The sequence below is a fragment of the Rhinolophus hipposideros genome, assembly GCF_964194185.1.
Source record: "Rhinolophus hipposideros genome assembly, chromosome: 2".
Classification (NCBI taxonomy): domain Eukaryota; kingdom Metazoa; phylum Chordata; class Mammalia; order Chiroptera; family Rhinolophidae; genus Rhinolophus; species Rhinolophus hipposideros.
The window spans coordinates 30855170-30875649 of record NC_138048.1 but is presented as its reverse complement, the minus strand read 5'-3'; the positions used below and the strand labels follow the sequence as shown (position 1 = coordinate 30875649).

At 34.9% G+C, this 20480-nt stretch overlaps 1 protein-coding gene across 1 annotated transcript in view; it reads left to right on the top strand.

Annotated features, from left to right (window-relative positions):
• Positions 1-20480, top strand: part of ABI3BP (ABI family member 3 binding protein) — a 244157-nt gene that overhangs the window by 91818 nt on the left and 131859 nt on the right. The window contains exons 5-6 of the mRNA XM_081073688.1: positions 11751-11932; positions 12453-12508. Coding sequence (XP_080929814.1) covers positions 11751-11932; positions 12453-12508 — 238 coding nt within the window. The remainder of the gene's footprint in view (positions 1-11750; positions 11933-12452; positions 12509-20480) is intronic.

Sequence of the window (20480 nt, the reverse complement as noted above, 5' to 3'; positions counted from 1 at the left end):
ATATCTCATAAGGAGTCTAGTCTCATCAGTTCTTTCATACAAACATAACTTTGATCTGTTCCCTTTTTTGCCCCTTCATTTTGTGTCTTCCATGCATCATTCCTTTGTTATCTCATGTCTGAACTACAGCATATTGAGATTCCTCCCACCAGTTTCTCTCTGATTCTTCCACTGCTGATAAATCTAGTTTCCTTCATCACTGCTCAACTTTATTCACCTCTTGAAGAATCTTCACCAGCTCCTCACTGCCAGGTAAAAGAAATCATAGAATTTCTTCAAGAATCTATCTCAAGGAATATATGAGTCATCCTTCTACATGAGAAGTGATCCCCCTAACCCACCTGAGGTTTGAATCTGGCCTCCTCTGCTTTCCCTGGACCTGGGTAGGGTGTCCTGCTTTAAATCACACCACTGGGATGGGATTTTAAATGCAGCCCGTCCAATTTACAAGTTCAGGCTGCAATATGCCAACCCAGCCACCCTCAGCACTGTCTGCTTTTCATCTTGCCTTCTTTAGTTATAATCATACATCCACCTCCCTCACTACACTGTAAGCTCGTTTTTGAAGTTATATACAGTGTCCCACTCACCTTCCAGCTCACAAAGAACCTAGTATCATGTTTTACAATAGTAGGTCTCAACAAATATATAAATTAGTAAGCAAATAGAATGTCAAGCACCAGGCGTAAAAATCATCTGGCCAGTCAATTCAGCCCATGAACCTCGTCTGCAACATCTCTCATCCAGAGTACACAGTGAATATCTCCAGCGATGGTAACATAGCATGAATGTTGAAAGTGCAAATTCTGGTCAGATTAACCTAAGTTAAATTCTGCTCTATTATTAGCTGAGTGGCCTAGGAAAGGTTATTTTTATGGTTTAAGCCTTGGTTGTTTTATACATAGAATAAAGGTACTAATAGTAATATCTCCCAGGGTTGTCAGAAATAAATGAGATGACACTGTAAAAATGTGGCTATGTTAACATCATATCTGGCATGCAGTGAGTACTCAATAAATGGTACTTAGGTATTTGCTGCTAATCTTGTTCTTTTTGATATTATTTACCTTCTGTTAGAATTGCCGTTTCAGACAAGCTATTCCATTTTAGATAGCACTAAAATCACTAGAAACTTCTTTCTATTGTTGAGCTTAAGCCAGCTAGCAGTTGGTAATAAAGAGATTTTGGAAATGGTTGGCCAGTTTGAAAATGATTGCAAGAATCCAAAGATAGTAAGGACTTTACCTGGGTCCTAAGGAGCACAGATGAGACAAGTGCAAGAGGAATGAATCGTGCAGGGAAACATAACTGGATGTGAGAACTGATTGGACATGAGGGGAGAAGGAACCTGAAGTCAAACTGGAATTAGAACAGGTTTGGGAAAGAACATCTTTTTAGATTTTAAGGTAGTTAACGAAATTCGTGGAGGATTAAGTTACTGGATTTGATCATAAGGTTTTACCATACTAATAGGTCAGACCCAGATTGCAAAAAGGTTTAGGCATTATGAGTGGTAAGAAAGTGGGAGAAAGTAGATTACTTTTAAGAAATTTTATGTTAAAAGATAGTGGAAGGGATAAGAAGCAAGCATCGGTTTTATTTTTGTTTGATAGAATGGAAAATACGTAAACATCTTTTAGACTCAATGAAAGGTCCTTGAAGAATCAAGAGAAAGAATGAAGAGCAGATAGGAAAAAGCAATGGAATAGAATTACCAAGACGGTTATTTTTCAGAAGGAAGAACCCTGGAATCAGAAAGGGGCAAGGAAAGAGTGAAGGGAGAGAGACACTTTGAGAGGAAGGGAAGGAGGACAGAGTTTATGTAGCAGTCCCAGTCTCAGTGAGGCAAGAAGCAAGGACATTGGCAAAGCGGGGTCAGGAAGTGTCCTTTCAGATGAAGAGTACAAAGAATGTGTAGATGTTTTAGGAAATATAATAGTAGTCAATTACAGAGAAATAAACGCATTGCTGGAAAAAGTATGGAAACCCCATAAGATGGCTTACAATGTGCATCAAGCCAGGCTAGTTTGTTAAAGGATTAAATTTATTTTGGCATTCTCCAATTTTTCCACTTTGTATAATTCACTGCCAGTCACATCACAAATTTTGTTTATGGAGTTTCTACCTCTGGGGTTTCTACCCTGTAGAATATCTGATATGTAGTTAAAATAAAATTTTAGAAACAAAAATAACCTCATAGATTATGTAGTTGAAACCCCCTCTTTTTTCAATGAAGAAAAGCATGTGTAAGTGGGTGGAGACTTCCCCCGAGGTCATGCTACTAATTTTCAGCTGACAGATAATTCAAACCAAGCCACAACCTGTCTTCTCCACTATTTTGAGAAGCCTATGGATTTCTAGAAGTTAGACTAACAATTATTGTCAGTATTGAGACTATCGGGGAGATCCCAGCACAGAATAATGCCAGTTGAACCAAACACTACCTTCAACAGTTTCTTACCATTTAATCAGGATATATGATGTTCTTGTTCTTAAAATCCAAATTGCCAGAGTCAGGCTTTCCAGAGGTCTGGTTTTACGACATTCACAGGCTGCTACCTGTATTTTTAATATACTTGTTGTCTCTCCATCCACTTGTACCTAAATTTAATAACCCACAGAAAAAGATGCAATCAACATTTGATCCTGGATGTCCCCAGACAATAATGGAAAATCTGTAACTATATGTTATGGCAAATACACAGTAAAACAAAAGATAAAAAGTCTTAAATAATGCTCAAAGGATTCCTTTTGCATTCTGGGTCATTTTACCTGTCTTTTTCCATCTCCTTTTGCCAAGCCTGCAGTAGAAAGAGAGTTTAATGCAATACAAATGGTATTAGCTATTTGCCTGGCTCTGTCATTGGTTATCAGACTTTAGACCCTTCTCAGCCTCTTTTTCCATAGTAATTCTTAATCTGCTTACTTCAGAATTTATTGTATGGATAAACTGAAATAAATAAAATATTCTTAAGCTCTCTGCAAATATACAAGGTAGACATTTATTGTATTTTCCTTCAGTTTGTGTTTATCTATAAGAATGGTGAGTTTGGGTAAGTAAAATTTTATGCAATGACACATTGCAAAATACGCTTGTAGACCTAATAGCTTGAATCACTGTATTTTGGTGATTGAATCACTGGCAATTCAGAGCAATTATATTCTAATTTTAGAATGATCTTGTGAGCACCTAAGTATCCATTCTATTCATTCCAGAAATATTTATGTAGTACCTACTATGTGCTAGGTTGTACAACACTGTTTATTATCATAAGGCCTATATTTTGTTTTAAAATCAAGGAAACTTTAGAGCTAAGTAGTCTTGTTTAGTTTCTCTTTTTAAAATTTAGAACTTGCATATATTATACAAGTATCAAGTAAGCCAGTGCTGACAAGGGTAAGCTGACTAAAGCAGAGTAGAGGGGTTAGCTGCCTGTATGTTTATTTTTCTTGAGAAAGAGAGTATTTCGAAGGCTTTGTATCAAAATAGAAAAAAATTACAGACTGAATTTTTTTTATTAACATGCAAGTAAGTTCTTAGGACAAAACATTTCTGTCCCATTTTAGTCTAGGAAGATGACATAAAATCAAGCTTATTGGGAATCCTGGAATCTGGCCTTTGGTAGTTCTGTTAGTAGTGGGCCCCTGGATCTTGCAAGCAACTCAGGACTTCCGAAATGTATCCAATCTAGAGATTTATAATTGTGGTAGCTCATCTGGACTGATTTTAGTTTCTTCACATTTCTCTAAAGTACTGTCATAGCCAGAGCAGGGGAAAAAACCAACAACAGAAATACTATGCATCATACTTGTTAAGAAATATGTTTTATAAATGACTATTGATCTTTTGACTCACAGGACATAGAGAATTAGTATTCTATAACATTTCTTTCGGGTAGCAGTTAGTATTTTGGCTGGAGCAGCCTCCTTCAGCCATTCTGTCTTTTGCTACTTTGGAATGGGGGATTGGAGCCTAGGAAACAGCTTTCACTAGAAAGAAGCAAGCTGATGAATGATTTCTAGCAGTTCAGTAGTTTGTGACTAGCAAAAAAGTAAGCTGAATGTACAAACACATCCCCTCCCTCTCTGTATTTGTTAAACTCCAAACCCTCTGGAGCTGACTTCATGGGCATGCAACCTGTGCAATTGCACAGGGGCCCCTCCTTAAAAGGACCCATGCTTGATTTAATGCTCTACTCTCACTGTCTTGAAATCCTTAATCATTTTTGAATAAGGAGCCCCATGTTTTCATTTTGCAAAGAGCCCCACCAATTCTATAGCCAGTCTTTGCCCTTGTTTCCAGAGATTCAGACCAATTATTATTATTATTATTATTATTATTATTATTATCAGTTTCATGTGTACAAAACAATGTAATAGTTAGATATTTACACTCCTCACAAAGTAATAACTCCCCGAATCTACTACTCCTCTGACATTGTATATAGCTGTTACAGTTCCATTGACTATATACCTTATGCTGTATTCCACATCCCATGACTCTCTCTCTATATATATATATGTAATTACAGTTGACATTCAATATAATTCAGCTTCAGTTTCAGGTATACAGCACAATGGTTAGACCTTTATGTAATCTTTGAAGTGACCCCCCCAATAAGTCCATTGCCTGTCTGGCACCCTACACATTATTGATTATATTCCCCATACTGTATTTCATAGCCCTGTGACTATATTGTGTCTACTAATTTGTGCTTTCTAATCCCTTTACCTACTCCCTGATAACCCCCCTCTCATTTAGCAGCCATCAGTTTTTTTTCCTATATCTCTGAGTCTATGTCTGGTTTTTTTTGTTTGTTTATTCTGTTCGTTAGATTCCACATATAAATGAGATCATATGGTATTTGTCTTTCTCCATCTGACTTATTTCACTTAGCATAATATTCTCTAGGTCTATCCATGTTGTTGCAAATGGTAAAATTTCATTCTTCTTTATGGCCAACTAATACTCCATTGTATAAGTGTACCACAGTTTCGTAATCCAGTTATAATCAAAACAGCATGGTATTGGCATAAAAACAGACAAAGAGGTCAATGGAACAGAACAGAGAGCCCAGAAATAAATCCATGCCTATATGGTCATTTAATCTATGACAAAGGAAGCAAGAATTTACACTGGGGTAAAGACAGTCTATTTAATAAATGGCACTGGGAAAACTGGACAGACACATGCAAAAAAATGAAGCTGGACCACCTTTTTAAGCCATATGCAAGAATAAATTCAAAATGGATTAAAATGTAAGATCCGAAACCATTACCCTTAGTAACATTTTTACTGATAAATCCTCCTGGGGCAAGGGAAGCAAAATAAAAAGTAAACATATGGGATTACATCAAACGAAAAAATTTTTTCACAGCAAAGTAAACCATCAATGAAACAAAAAGACATCCTATTGAATTGGAGCCATTGTTTTTTTGTTTTGTTTTGTTTTGTTTTCCTCATTTCACATTTAGACATTTTATTTAAGACATGAAACAAACATACAAACAAACAAATCTAATGGCATAGGTCTTGGAAACTACAATTCTCTGATAAATAGCATAGCATGAAAGGGTAGAATCATTTTAAGCACGAGATGGATGAACCAGTTTATGATATTAAGTTGGTAGGCTATAGTTTCACAAATAAGAATGTATATTCATATATCAGTATTTAGTTTCTTTTTTTTCCCCATTTTAAGATAAAACTTTTTTTTTTTATTAGTTTCAGGTACACAAGACAAGGTAATACTTAGACGTTCATCATTTATATCCCTCACACTGTGAAGCCCCCTCCCCCCATCCATTATCCCTCCGACCTCACACCCAGCCATCACATTATATATATAAAATTATAGTTGGCATTCATTAATGTTTAGCTTCTGGTGTACAATGCCAAGATCAGGCATCCACATTATCTCTGAGGTGGTCTCCCAAATAGGACGCATGTCCATCGGATACCCAACAAAATCTTTACAACATTATTGAATAAGTTCCCCAAATTAATTTTCAGAAAACCCTGAGGCCATCTTGTGGATACCAGCGGCTTCCTAATCCCTTCACCTTTCCCCTTATCCCCAACCCCCCCCCCGCCCCCGCCCATCTAACAACTCTCGGTTTTTTCTTTGTGTCCTCAAAACTGTCTCTGATTAGTTCATTCACATATTCTTTTCTTTAGATTCCGCATATAAGTGAGATCATTTGGTACTTGTCTTTCTCTTTATGACTTATTTCACTTAACATAATGTTCTCTAGATCCATCCATGTTGTTGCAAATGATAAGATTTCTTTCTTCTTTATGGCTGCGTAATACTCCATTGTATAAATGTACCACAGCTTCTTAATCCAGTCATCTACCGATGGGCATTTCGGTTGTTTCCATATCTTGGCTATTGTGTAAAATGCTGCAATAAACATAGGAGTGCATACTGATTTTTGAATTGGAGTTTTGGATTTCTCCGGGTAGATGCCTAGGAGTGGAATTACTGGATCATAGGGTAGTGCCATTTTCAGATTCCTGAGATACCTCCATACTGTTTTCCATAGTGGCTGCACTAATCTGCAATCCCACCAACAGTGTACTAACGTTCCCTTTTCTCCACATCCACGCCAGCATTTGTTGTTTGTTGATTTATTGATGATAGCCATTTTGACTGGAGTGAGGTGGTATCTCATTGTGGTTTTTATTTGCATTTCTCTGATGGTTAGTGAGGTTGAGCATTTCTTCATATGTCTTCTTGCCTTCTGTATGTCCTTTTTAGAAAAATGTCTCCTCAAGTCCTCTGCCCACTTTTTAATTGGGTTGTTTGTTTTTTTGGAGTTGAGTTGAGTAAGTTTTTTATAGATTTGTGATATTAATCCCTTATCAGATATATCATTGGCAAATATCCTTTCCCATTCAGTAGGATCCCTTTTTGTTTTATTGATAGTTTCCTTTGCTGTGAAAAAACTTTTTAGTTTGATGTAATCCCACATGTTTATTTTTTCTCTTACTTCCCTTGCGCGAGGGGATATATCAGTGAAAATCTTACTCCGGGTTATGTCCATGAAGTTTCTTCCTATATTTTCTTCTAGATATTTTATGGTTTCAGATCTTACATTTAAGTCTTTAAGCCATTTTGAATTTATTTTTGTATATGGTGTGAGGAGGTGGTCCAGCTTCATTTTCTTGCATGTGTCTCTCCAGGTTTCCCAACAGCACTTATTGAACAGACTGTCTTTACCCCATCGTACATTCTTGCTTCCATTGTCGTAGATTAGATGGGCATATAGGCATGGATTTACTTCTGGACTCTCTATTCTGTTCCGTTGATCTCTTTGTCTATTTTTATGCCAGTACCATGCTGTTTTGATTACTGTAGCCTTGTAGTATAGTTTGAAATCAGGTATTGTTATACCTCCCACTTTGTTCTTATTTCTCAAGATTGCTGAGGCTATCCGGGGTCTTTTATGGTCCCATATAAATTTTAGGATTATATGTTCTATTTCTGTGAGAAACGTCGTTGGTAGTTTGATAAGAATTGCGTTGAATATGTATATTGCCTTAGGCAGTATGGACATTTTAACTATATTAATTCTTCCTATCCATGAACATGGAATGTGTTTCCATCTATTTATGTCTTCTTTCATTTCTTTCTTCAGTGTCGTATAATTTTCTGAGTACAGATCTTTTACATCTTTGGTTAGATTTATTCCCAGATATTTTATAGTCTTTGGAGCAATTGTAAATGGAATTGGTTTTTTAATTTCTCCTTCTGATATTTTATCATTGGTATATACAAATGCAACTGATTTCCGAATACTAATTTTATATCCTGCTACTTTACTAAATTCATCTATCAATTCTAATAGTTTCTTGGTGGAGTCTTTAGGGTTCTCTATATATAGTATCATATCATCTGCATATAGTGATAATTTTACTTCCTCCTTACCAATTTGGATGCCTTTTATTTCTTTCTCTTGTCTGATTGCTGTGGCTAGAACTTCCAGCATTATGTTGAATAGAAGTGGAGAAAGTGGGCAACCTTGTCTTGTTCCTGATCTTAGGGGGAATGGTTTTAGCTTTTCCCCATTGAGTATGATGTTAGCTGTGGGTTTGTCATATATGGCCTTTATTATGTTAAGATATGATCCCTCTATTCCCACTTTCTTAAGGGTTTTTATCATAAAAGGTTGCTGTATTTTATCAAATGCTTTTTCTGCATCTATTGATATGATCATGTGATTTTTATTTTTCATTTTGTTAATGTGGTGTATCACATTAATTGATTTACGGATGTTGAACCACCCCTGCATACCAGGGATGAATCCTACTTGATCATGGTGTATGATCTTTTTAATGTATTGCTGAATTCTGTTCGCTAATATTTTGTTGAGAATTTTTACATCTATGTTCATTAGAGATATCGGCCTGTAGTTTTCTTTTTTTGTGGTGTCTTTGTCTGCATTTGGGATCAGGGTGATAGTGGCTTCATAAAAAGTGTTTGGGAGACTTCCTTCCTTCTGGATTTTTTGGAAGAGCTTGAGGAGAATAGGTGATAATTCTTTTTTGAATGTTTTGAAAAATTCACCTGTAAAGCCATCTGGTCCAGGGCTTTTGTTGTTGGGAGATTATTGATTACTGATTCAATTTCCCTGGTGGTAATCAGACTGTTCAGGCTTTCTGTTTCTTCTTGAGTTAGCCTTGGAAAGTTGTGCGCCTCTAGGAAATTGTCCATTTCTTCCAGATTGTCAAATTTGTTGGCATATAGTTGCTCATAGTAATTTCTTAAAATCTTTTGTATTTCTGTGGCGTCTGTTGTCACTTCTCCTCTTTCATTTCTGATTTTATTAATTTGGGTCCTCTCTCTCCTTTTTTTAATGAGTCTGGCTAAAGGTTTGTCAATTTTGTTTATCTTCTCTAAGAACCAACTCTTGGATTCATTGATCTTTTGTATTGTTTTTCTGGTTTCTATTTCATTTATTTCTGCTCTGATCCTTATTATCTCCTTCCTTGTGCTCCCTTTGGGCTTATTTTGCTGTTCTTTTTCCAGATCCCTTAAGTGTGAAGATAAACTGTCAATTACTGATGTTTCTTGTTTCTTTAGGTAGGCCTGCAGTGCTATGAACTTCCCTCTTAGGACTGCTTTCGCAGCATCCCATAGATTTTGGGTCGTTGTGTTCTCATTCTCATTTGTCTCGAGATATCTTTTGATTTCTTTTTTGATCTGCTGCTTGACCCATTCATTATTTAGTAACATGTTATTCAGCCTCCATGAATTGGTGTGTCTTCCTGGTTTTTTTTCCCTGTAGTTCATTTCTAATTTCATAGCACTGTGGTCAGAGAAGACAATTGGTATGATTTCAATTTTGTTAAATTTATCAAGGCTTGTTTTGTGTCCTAACATATGATCTATCTTGGAAAATGTTCCATGTACACTTGAGAAGAACGTGTATTCTGCAGCATTGGGGTGAAATGCTCTGAAAATATCGATTAAATCGAAGTGGTCCAAAGTATCATTTAAGGCTGTTGTTTCCATATTGATTTTCTGTCTGGAGGACCTGTCCCTTGTTGTCAGAGGTGTGTTGAAGTCCCCTACTATGATAGTGTTGCTGTTGATCTCTGTCTTTATGTCCATCAGTACCTGTTTTATATATTTAGGTGCTCCTATGTTAGGTGCCTAGATGTTTATTAGGGTTATGTCCTCTTGTCGGATTGATCCCTTTATTATTATATAGTGCCCATCTTTGTCTTTTAATATGTTCTTCATTTTAAAGTCTATTTTGTCAGATATAAGTATTGCAACTCCAGCTTTTTTCTCGCTTCCATTTGCATGAAATATCTTACTCCAACCCTTCACTTTCAGCCTGTGTGTGTCTTTTGATCTGAGATGAGTCTCTTGTATACAGCATATACAAGGGTCTTGATTCCTCATCCACTCAGCCACCCTATGTCTCTTGATTGGAGCATTTAATCCGTTTACATTTAAAGTGATTATTGATAGGTACATAGTTATTGCCATTTTAAAATTTGTAGTAAATTGTTTTCATCTTTCTTCTATTTACAGAAGTCCTTTTAGTATTTCTTGCAATGCTGGCTTGGTTGTAATAAATTCTTTCAGTTTGTTCTTTTCTGGGAAGCTCTTTATCTCTCCATCAACTTTAAACGATAGCCTTGTGCCTGACACTTAGAGGGTGCACATTAAACATTTTTAGCAGGAGTAAAGGAGTGATTTTTTTAAAGTTTTGCATAAAATCAATTGATCTGAATCTTAGTACATTTAATTTTCCTAGGGTAGGGAATGGAAGAGAGGTACTAAATTTTTGAGAGAAAATTTAACGAATAAGAAAGGACCTAAAATAGCATTGATAAACATCAATGTTTCCAACATCATACATTACAGCTATTATTTTATTCTATTTACTTTAAATTTGTATTTAAAAAGAAAAAGCAGATAAAGTTTATCTGTTGGCTCCACCTTTAATCCCATTTATGTCCCTACCTGCTCACTGGGAGCCAAAGCACTATCACAAATATATCCTCCCAGTATTTATTGTCCCTTTACAATGCCAGGAACAATAGATGGTAACATATTTTGTGTGAGTGTTTTGCTATTTACGTAAATGATATGAAACAATATGCATCATTTTGTAATTTGCTGTTTTCATTCAATATTTTGTTTGTAAAATCTATCCGTATTGATACATGTATCTCCAGTTCATTCATTCTCATTATTGTATACAGCTGTGATAAAATGCCCTTTCCTGACCTGCCATACTACTTAGCAAAGCTGTTTAGAGCAGTGCCAGAGGAGTCTTTCTTTGTATTCTGGTTCTGCTATTGCTGCTAGTAAAACTCATTAGCTGGGTAACAATGGGCAAGTTAAGTGATCTTTCCAAAACTCCATTTTCTATTTGTAAAATGAGATCACATATGGTAAAACCTAACATGTGATAAAGGTGCAAAGAAATACTGGTGGGGATTATCATTACTTGCCATATATATATATATATATATATATATATATATATATATATATATATGTATACACACACACACACATATTTACACGTATATATGTATATGTGTATATATACACGTATATATGTATACATATATGTATATATGTATATGTATATATATATATATATACACATTACTTTGCCATATATATGTATATGAATTTTCTGAAGCCCTTAGCAAATATGTAACAATGATCTTGAATTTATGTGGTTTGATTTTTCTCATTGTACCCTTAGCTTGGCTATTGATCTTGATTCTTTTTATAATGATAAGAAAATATCCCCCTTGAAATGCAGTCCTGGTTGCATCTTAGAGTTTCAGTTTTCTCTTTTACAAAATCGAATATTACCTCTAATGCAACTTCCATGGGGTGAAAGACTTAAACCCACACGGTTATGATACTACAACATTAAGTATTTATAAAATTATGCCTTTGTTCCTCTGTATGCATAACTGGGGAAAAGATAAACATCCAGCATTTTCCAGCTTTCATTTTGCAAAGCAACAAATAATAAAACTGAGAGGTCTGAATTTTGCCAGACCGTAACTGTGTTACTAAAAATAAACACTCATTTTGGTTTCTTTTTTTTTAGAGTTCTCTACAATTTTTTAAAAATATTGAAACAGAAACTAATATTGATTGTAGTCTTTGGCATAGATGAGAATCTATGAGACATTAAGAAACTTGAAAAAAAACATTCTAAATTTCCCTGTGATTTTAAAGTGTCATATTTTGGTTATTCGACAGATTTTATACAATTCGCTATAGAGAAAAGGATAAGGAAAAGAAATGGATTTTTCAACTCTGTCCAGCCACTGAAACAATTGTAGAAAATCTGAAACCCAACACAGTTTATGAATTTGGAGTCAAAGATAACACAGAAGGTGGAATTTGGAGTAAGATTTTCAATCACAAAACTATTGTTGGAAGTAAGTACCTGAAACTGTTAGTAAGCTTTCTGTAATTTTCTTCTTTTTTTAATTATAAAATTTTAATTACTTATTAATTGTGTAATATGACATGATTTAATTCCAATCCTCTAGTATTTGAGAAAACACAAAAGTGAACAGAATTTATCGAGTATTGATATTTCTGATTATTATGAGTGTTTTTTTATAGTGATAAACTAATATTTGATGTCTCTATGGATAACAATTCATTGGCCATTGTAATATTTTAAATCGATCAATGACCTGTGAACACCAACTGAGCCAAAAACCAATGTGTAAATGTTCAGATAGAAAGCTGGGCCAATAGATGTGACCATAAAAAGACTTCCTGTTATCCCTTCATTCAAACTTCATTGGAATCAGTGTTTGAAATGATAGTAAATAAAATAATATGCCCAAGTTAAAGCAGGACTTGCAGTTGTCCTCATAATGATTAGTAAGAATTGATTTAAGAACAAGAAAAATGAAAATAATGTCATTTTCCCCTTATTTTTGTCAGGTATAAACAAAGTAAATGGGAAAATTCAAAGTACCTATGACCAAGTCCACACAGTGGTATGTACAGGTTGTTTTCAAGAATATTTTTTCAAAAATTGTATCTGCATCATATTTTTATTTAAATAAAGAGTCCTATTATGAAGTACTGAGACTCGATCAACTGATTAGTTCTGGGGCATTGGGTAAAGCACTGAACATTTTAGGAATTAGTTTCTTTTTCGAAAAATGGAAGTTAATGTATAAAACAAGATCATCTCCAATTTGTTTAAAGCTCTAACACTCTGCTATTCAATATAGTTACTCTAGTACTTCAGTATTCCGGGTATTTTGAGATTATGCATATTATGTTCTGTCCTGTGGATTGTTTTTTATTATAACATGTAAAGAGCAAATTGGTAGATGTTCTACTTACATTGCTACTGTTCAAATCTTTATTTTCTTTTTTTGGGGGGAGATTATTATTTTTTTAATTAAAATTTATTGGGGTGACAATGATCAACAAAGTTACATAGGTTTCAGGTGTACAATTCTATAACACATCATCTATATATTGCATTATATGTTCACCACCCAGAGTCAGTTCTCCTTCCATTACCCCCTTTATCCTCTTCTATAATCCCTCCTCCCCCCTTACCCTCTGGTAACTGCTAAACTATTGTCTGTGTCTATGAGTTTTTGTTTCTTTATTTGTTTGTCTTGTTTCTTTGTTACTTTCAGTTTATCCCACATATGAGTGAAATCATAATGGTTCTCAACTTTTTCTGTCTGACTTATTTAACCTAGTGTAATAACCTCAAGATCCATCCATGTTGTCACAAACGGTACTGTTTCATCTTTTCTTACCGCTGAATAGTATTCTACTGTATATATGTACCACATCTTCTTTATCCAATTAGTTATTGAAGGGCACTTTAGTTGTTTCCATATCTTGTCCATTGTAAACTTCCTACTTGAAGGAGCCAACCCTTTTCAAAGTGATGAAGCAACTGGTTTGTTTTTTTCATGTGCGCAGCCTCTTACAGTGCATTAAATGTTTGTTTAATTTATGTGCCAGGCATTTCCCCACAACTGGACACACTCTTCTCTTTCTCACTCTAGAAATGTAGTTCCTTGTTCTCTTTCACTGCGCCTTTTAAAATCTGTTCTCAGGAAGCATCCTAATACTTACGCACTACCTGTTATCAATGTAAGCCATTGTGATTACCATCACATAAGTATTTGCATTTAAAATCACATGCTCAATTATAAAGTGAAGGATGTGTGTCACTGAGCAGGTAGAGGAAGCACTTTGATGAGAAGAGGGGAATTTCATGCTGGCTTTTGTGCCTGGGTATTGGAAATATTCAGCTAGGGAAATATTCTACAGTCAAGTGAACACGCAAAGACTTTTTGTGGTTGCAAATTTGCTCTATGTAGTGTGTGCATGATGTTTATGGATGAATATCTTTTTATGTCTAATTAAGTAGTCCACAGAATACTTCACTGATCATGTAGCCCTGTGGGGAAAAGGTAGTACATACCTCCTTGGAATGAAAAATAAAAGCAGAATTCTTCTCAGTGACAGAGAATGGGTTTGGATAAAACAGAATTGACTGAGAATGAATCTTGCTAAGGAGAATGTTTCTGTGGTTTGAATAGGCTGAAAAATGTGTATGTTGGGAAATTATTGTCAAACCATGATTATCAGATTTTATGATTGCCCAGGAAAAGTATTTTCAAATCAAAAGAAAGGAGATTGCAGGTAAATTCCCAGGCCTGGATTCATTCTTTGTTTTTCTTTCTTTTCCTTTCCTTATTTCCTCTTCCCTCCCTCCTTCCCTTCCTTTTTTTTTCTCTCTCAATCTCTTTCTCTCTTCTTTCTTTCTTAAGTTTTGAATTTTTCCTAATTATCTAATAATTAAAGATTTAGAACGCATAAAAAATTAAAAAGAAATATTAACAAAATTACCTGTAACAACAAAAAAATTACCTGTAACGTTGCCAAATAATGACCAGTATAAAACCATTTATGGACTACTGTTAAAACTTCAGAATACTTTTTATTTCTAAGCATGTTTTCATTATAAAATTAAAATCATGCTATGTAGGTAATTTTATATCTCACCCTTTTCACTTAGTCAAACATGGCATAGCATGTTTCATATCATTAAATGCTCTTCATATATATAATTTAAATTGTTGTGTTACATGATCTAAATACACTTTCACCTGCTGAATCAGTTTCCATTTTGTAGTCATTTAAGTTATTTCTAATGCTTTTTAAATTTTAAGTGATATTATGGTGAACATTTATGATCATAAGTCTTTGTTCATATTTCTCATTGTTTCCTTACAATAGATATTTAGAATGAGAATTAACAGTTTAGATTTTTAATATTTTTTAAACTTCCTAATATGTATGGTCAAATTTCTTTCCAGAAAGTGAAAGTTTGTACCAATTTACAGTCTTGCCAGCAATGTCTCAGAGTTATCTTGCTATACTACCCTGATTATCAACATTATGTATTTCCATTATTAAATTTCCAGCTAATGTAATATAAAATGGTTTTTAAATTTCTATTTCTCTGATAACTGATAAAGCAGTTCTTTCTTCACTTATTAGCCATTTGTATTTTCCAGTTAATGACCTTTAGTTTCAGCTTTTCGGTTTTTGGTTTTTTTTTTTGGTGTTTCATGGTGTTTTTTATTGAAGTTTAAAAACTTTATAGATTAAAGAACATTAACCCTTTGTGATAGAAGAAACTTTATTCTCACATTTATCAATTTTGTTTATGAGAATTTTTGAAGGAGGCAAGTGTTAAAATTTGCTTAATCAAATGATTTGTCTTTTGCATTGTCATATCTCCAATTGCATTATATTTTAGAAAGCCCTTCTCTATCCAGAGACTACATAAATTTTTTTTTTCAGTTTTATAATTGGCTTGATTTTGTAATAATTGAACTATGTGGGTTTTCTTTTGCTATGTCATATATAGTAAGGTTCTATATTGATTAGGTTAATATATTTTTCCCAAACACTTGACCAATTGGCCCAGTACCAAGTATTGATTTGTGCCATCCCCTAGGATCCCTTTGGTTTTGTCTGCTTTAAATCCAACCACAGGGAACAGAGTTTTTCCTTCTCTCCTAGAACAATCCTCAGTATTGTTATGAATGGTTTCCTAGGAAGCATTCCTTATCTTCCACCCTCTTGGCTGTCATGCTTTATCTTACATGTGACTCAATGATGTCATTTTTTTCATTCCTTTTTTTCAGCAATCATATCCCAATAATTTGTGTTTCTTTTGGCAGACTATTTCATTTAGTGAGTTACTCAGCAAGATTAGGAAAGATGATTGACGTTTTATTCCCAAGGAACTTAATTTCTTTTTCACATCACAACAGCCATGACAAGAAAAGCCAGGAAGAAACTTCCTGTATCTATGATGCAGAGCCAGATATTTTATCACTTCAAGCTGTGAAGTGAGGTACCCACAGCCAACTCTAAAGAGCTGCAATTTGAAATTCTTGCTTATTTCCAAAGGAAAGCCCAAATTAATTGAAAATATATTTTAAGGCTTCTTAGTGAGGCTTTCTTCATTGCTATCTTCTGCACTGCAGAAAAAGGTTTCACCAACTGCCATGTGTGCTCTTGGGTAGCTCTGGAATGTAGGAAAGTTGAAAAGGAACCACTTGGGAGAGCCTGACCATCTTATGTGGCCACTTAGAATCGATTCTGAAAATTGATTTGATACTTTAAAAGTATATTTTAAATGAAATGAAATTGATATCAATCCAAATTTTGACTTGTCTCTTCTCTGAGACTGATTCTTAAGGCATTATTTAAAAAGATACTCAATTCCAGATGTTTTACTTTCAGGGTTTTAAGAAAAAGAGATATTGAAAAATGTTTTGATTCATATATACCTGCTTGCACCTAAAACTTATATGCAGCAAAATTGCTTCTAAATCTTATAAACAAAACTCCTTCTAAATCTTCTAAAAAGAGATATTTGAAATGAGAAAAACAACTTGAACGTTAGGCTATCCATTTTTAAAAGATAAATCATATTTCGGATAAAAAATTGAATGTTGATAGATGTTTTCAGCTCCAAAGCACACATTTTTTTTTTTTTTGCATTTGTTCCAAATCTCTATTGCCAGCTCCCCAAATTGAGGGTAATGGCACTTTTTAAAAAAATTTATTATAAAGCACACATTTTATTACAGTGTTCCATTGCTTCTCCAATGTAGTGAATGATCCTGGTATTAATGAGTGTGGTTTGAAGAAATGACTTAATGTAATGTTAATCACTTACAATAAATGAGCTAAGTACAAAAAATGAAGGTTGAATACATCCCCCATTTTAAGTATATGGTTACATTATATATTGTAATTTGTGTATCTGAGTATGTGTTCTGCTGGCAAGCCCCAGGACACTTGTGCCAGGCACTTGTAGCAGGGGTCTCTTCTCTTTGGTTAGTGACTTTGTTCTACCAGTTTTTAAGTACTTTCAATATCACCCATGCTTACACTTCTAGAAAACTCAGAGAAAAGATGTAAGCATAAACAAAAGCATGACTCTTTCTATATAAGTCATATCACTTGAGATTCACATAACTTGAGAAAGAAAAAACACTTTTTTTCATAATTGTGTTATTTTGTCCATGTTGAGAATCTAGAATTCTCTTTTTATGAAGGTGAAACCTAATGCTTACCATTAGGCTTTATTATATTAAAAAAACTTTTTAAGATGGCTAAAAAGGCCTAAGTTTAATATATTATCTCTATATTTAAAAAAACTTAGTTATCTAACTAGTTCACTAACTAACCAATTTTTGAAGTATATAACATTTATTAACAGAGATTTTAAAATACAAAATTAATTAATACATTAATCTTAGAATATGACATCTGTTTTCATCTTTAATTATTTCTTTCAGAAATCCACACATCTTTTTTTAAAGCCAGTATACTACTGGCAAAAAGAGACATACCAATTTTTAAAGTGTAACAGTTATCAGACAAGTGAAGTGAATAGGCAGAAATACCAGATGGTCCCCACCCACACCTTAAGATTGTGTATGATGAACACACCAGGTGTCCTTCCATTCTTAGTAATCATTGTCCTAAGTAGAAACTTGAAAAATTAATAGTTAGGCCAACAATATCACCGAAGGTGTATGTTTGATTCCTCCCCAACTGACCAGAAATATGAAGACTTTCGCAAGCCGGGCATTAGATTCACTTTTAACCAGATGTTAAATTAAGTCAGTGTTTCATAACTTTGATTAGAACATCCCCCAAATGAATTAAAACCAGAATGTAACATGCTCAAGTTCTTCTCATGTGGTTTGGCTCTTTGGCCATTGAAATTTGATTTTGAGCAGCCCTTAGCCACTTCCCAAATGGACAGCTTCCTCCTTATCTCAGGATGCAAACATAAAGTTAAATCTACAACAAACATTCGGACACCACAAAAATACCTAATAGGCAAACCTGCAAAAGAATAACCTGCAAAGAATAGCATCCCGGTGTTATCACTACTTTTATTAAAGCTAATTTTCAAAATAATAAAAGGAGGAAATTAGTATAATGCTGGGTGAATCAAAAGTTCCTCATTGTGTGTGGTGACTGCTGCTGTGCTTTTTATCATGGTAAACATAAGTTTTCCCAAACCAGGCCTAAAAATCAAGCTGAATTGGTCATCAGGGGCCTTGCCTTTTACCACTTCAGCGTCAGTCTCTCCATTGAATCCCACCAACTGTATGCTCGGTCACAATGTCCCAGAAAAATGGCAAAAATTAATTCCCTTATTTCCTGTTCAAGACCTAGTACAACCTGGGTTCTTAAGGGACAGAGTATCTTGAAACTTGGAAAAATATAAAATAATGCATCTCTTACAGGGCAGGAGGGAAATATGCTTACTTTCTGGAATATGGTAAACATTTAAAATAATAGTTGTTGAATAAAGGGAGGGATGGGAACTGAGGAAGGAAGTGGCGATAGAGGTTTGCAGCAGGAATGGGGGTCTGCAAACTGCAGAGAGACAAGTCAGAAAGGAAATGGCCTAAGATAGAAAACTGGTTCCCCGGGTGGTGTCCACAGAGAGCCGTAGTCTACTGAGGCCACAGCAGCTAAACTGTGCAGCAGCTTGTGGGACTTCCACGACCTCACTCCCCAACCCCAGGCCCCACCCTAGCTACACTGAGACCTGTGTGCACATTGCTAGATGTCCATAACAGCAAGCCTGGGACCACAGGAAAAGGTTAAAAACAAACAAACAAACAAACAAAAAAACAACCACTGTACATGAAAAAGTTCGATGGAAATTGGGTTGTAATTGGTTAAACACTGTTAACTTGGAAATTGTCACAATATTTCATGCCTCACTGAGTCCAGGTAACAGCTATTTTCCTATATGTTTACAAGAAGACACAGGGAAAGGATTCACAGGGAGGATGTCTTGGGAATTTTAGAGCCTTCAACATAGACATTTTGGACAGAAGGACTTTCCTGATATCCTTTAAAAACCTGCTCACAGATAGGCAGCTACTTGCTCATTAGTCCAGTCTTGGTGCATCTTTTGATTGCAGATTAGGGAAGAGAGTGATTTTAGGTCTAAAAAAGAATTGGATGTTGCAGCTAAATGATTTCCTTATTTTTTGGCAGCACGTAGTGTACATATAGTCTTGTCATCATCTTAATAGAACATGGGTCTGTACTCAAGTGAGAAATCAAAGAGAAACTTTGTTCTATTAATGGGAAGAGTGGAATATTTTCCATTTGTTCTTGTGAAAAAATTGTTTGTTTAAAACAAAGCATCACAGCAAAGGAAATAAAAATTGGGATAATGCAATTCAAAGGCAATCACCACAACAACACGTAGGCGTTTCTGCTCTAATGTGATGTGTCTCTGTAAACGTTCACATTCAGTACTAAATGGCAGGACTCGTAGGGCTGGTAGAAGACAAGGCATTCAAATATCTTTGGAACGGTAGCCACAGCTCTAACAAAAACGATTACTGGTACCTGTAAAGATGGTGTGGCTCATCTGGTAAGGGGCTCCCCCGTGATGGAGATTACCACAGCAGGCATCTAAGATTCTCAGAAATGAGACAGGCCATGTGCTGGCGACCCTTTTCCTGGAGCAGGACAGGCAGACGTGAGGTAGACACATGAGGCAGTGCCAGGGGTCTGGCTGTTCCTCTCCGGGGAAGGATCCCGTGTGCAAGTACTCACATTTCATTTTCTTATGATAAAGCTGAAAGAAATCCTGCTGCCAGTGTGACATCAAAGCTGAGAATATTTTTTTCTTTCCTGATGAAGTTTGTACTTATAGTTCTACTATTCCCCTCCCCTTGCCTGGGGAAAATCATGCATAAGTTGTATTTACATCATCCTCTCTTTACTAATAGAGTGTGAGCTGTATAGTACAGAGCATATGTAGGAGCCGAACAGACTGTTGTTTAAAATAACTTGTCTTGATTATAAGTGTAATTCACCCTTGTAAGAAATTTGGAAAATATAGAGAGGTATACAAAATTAATATCAACTTATAAGAAATATACTGTTAAAAAATCTGTGACTTACTTCTCTCTGGTCTTTTGTCGATACAAATTTGTTGTTAAATTAGGTTATACTGTGGATACAAATTTATATCATTTGTGTATATTTATATTATGTGTATTGTTCTACTTCATTACCATAGATGTCAAAAATTTGAACCATAATGTATTTAATAAAACCCCTGCTTTTGGATAATGATGTTGTTTCATATTGTGGTAATAAACACCATTACACATAGAAGATTATTTGTACCTTTGATTAATTCCTTAGGCTAGGTTGCTAAGGAGGAAATTCTGGGTGTCTTAATCCATAGGGCTACTACATAAAAATACAATTGACTGGTAGTTCAAACAGCAAACATTTATTTCTCATAGTTCTGGAGCTTGGGAAATACAAGATCAAGGTGCTGGCAGATTTAGTGTCTGGTGAGAGCTCTCACTTCCTGGTTCACAGCCAGCCATCTCCTTGCCGTGTCCTCAC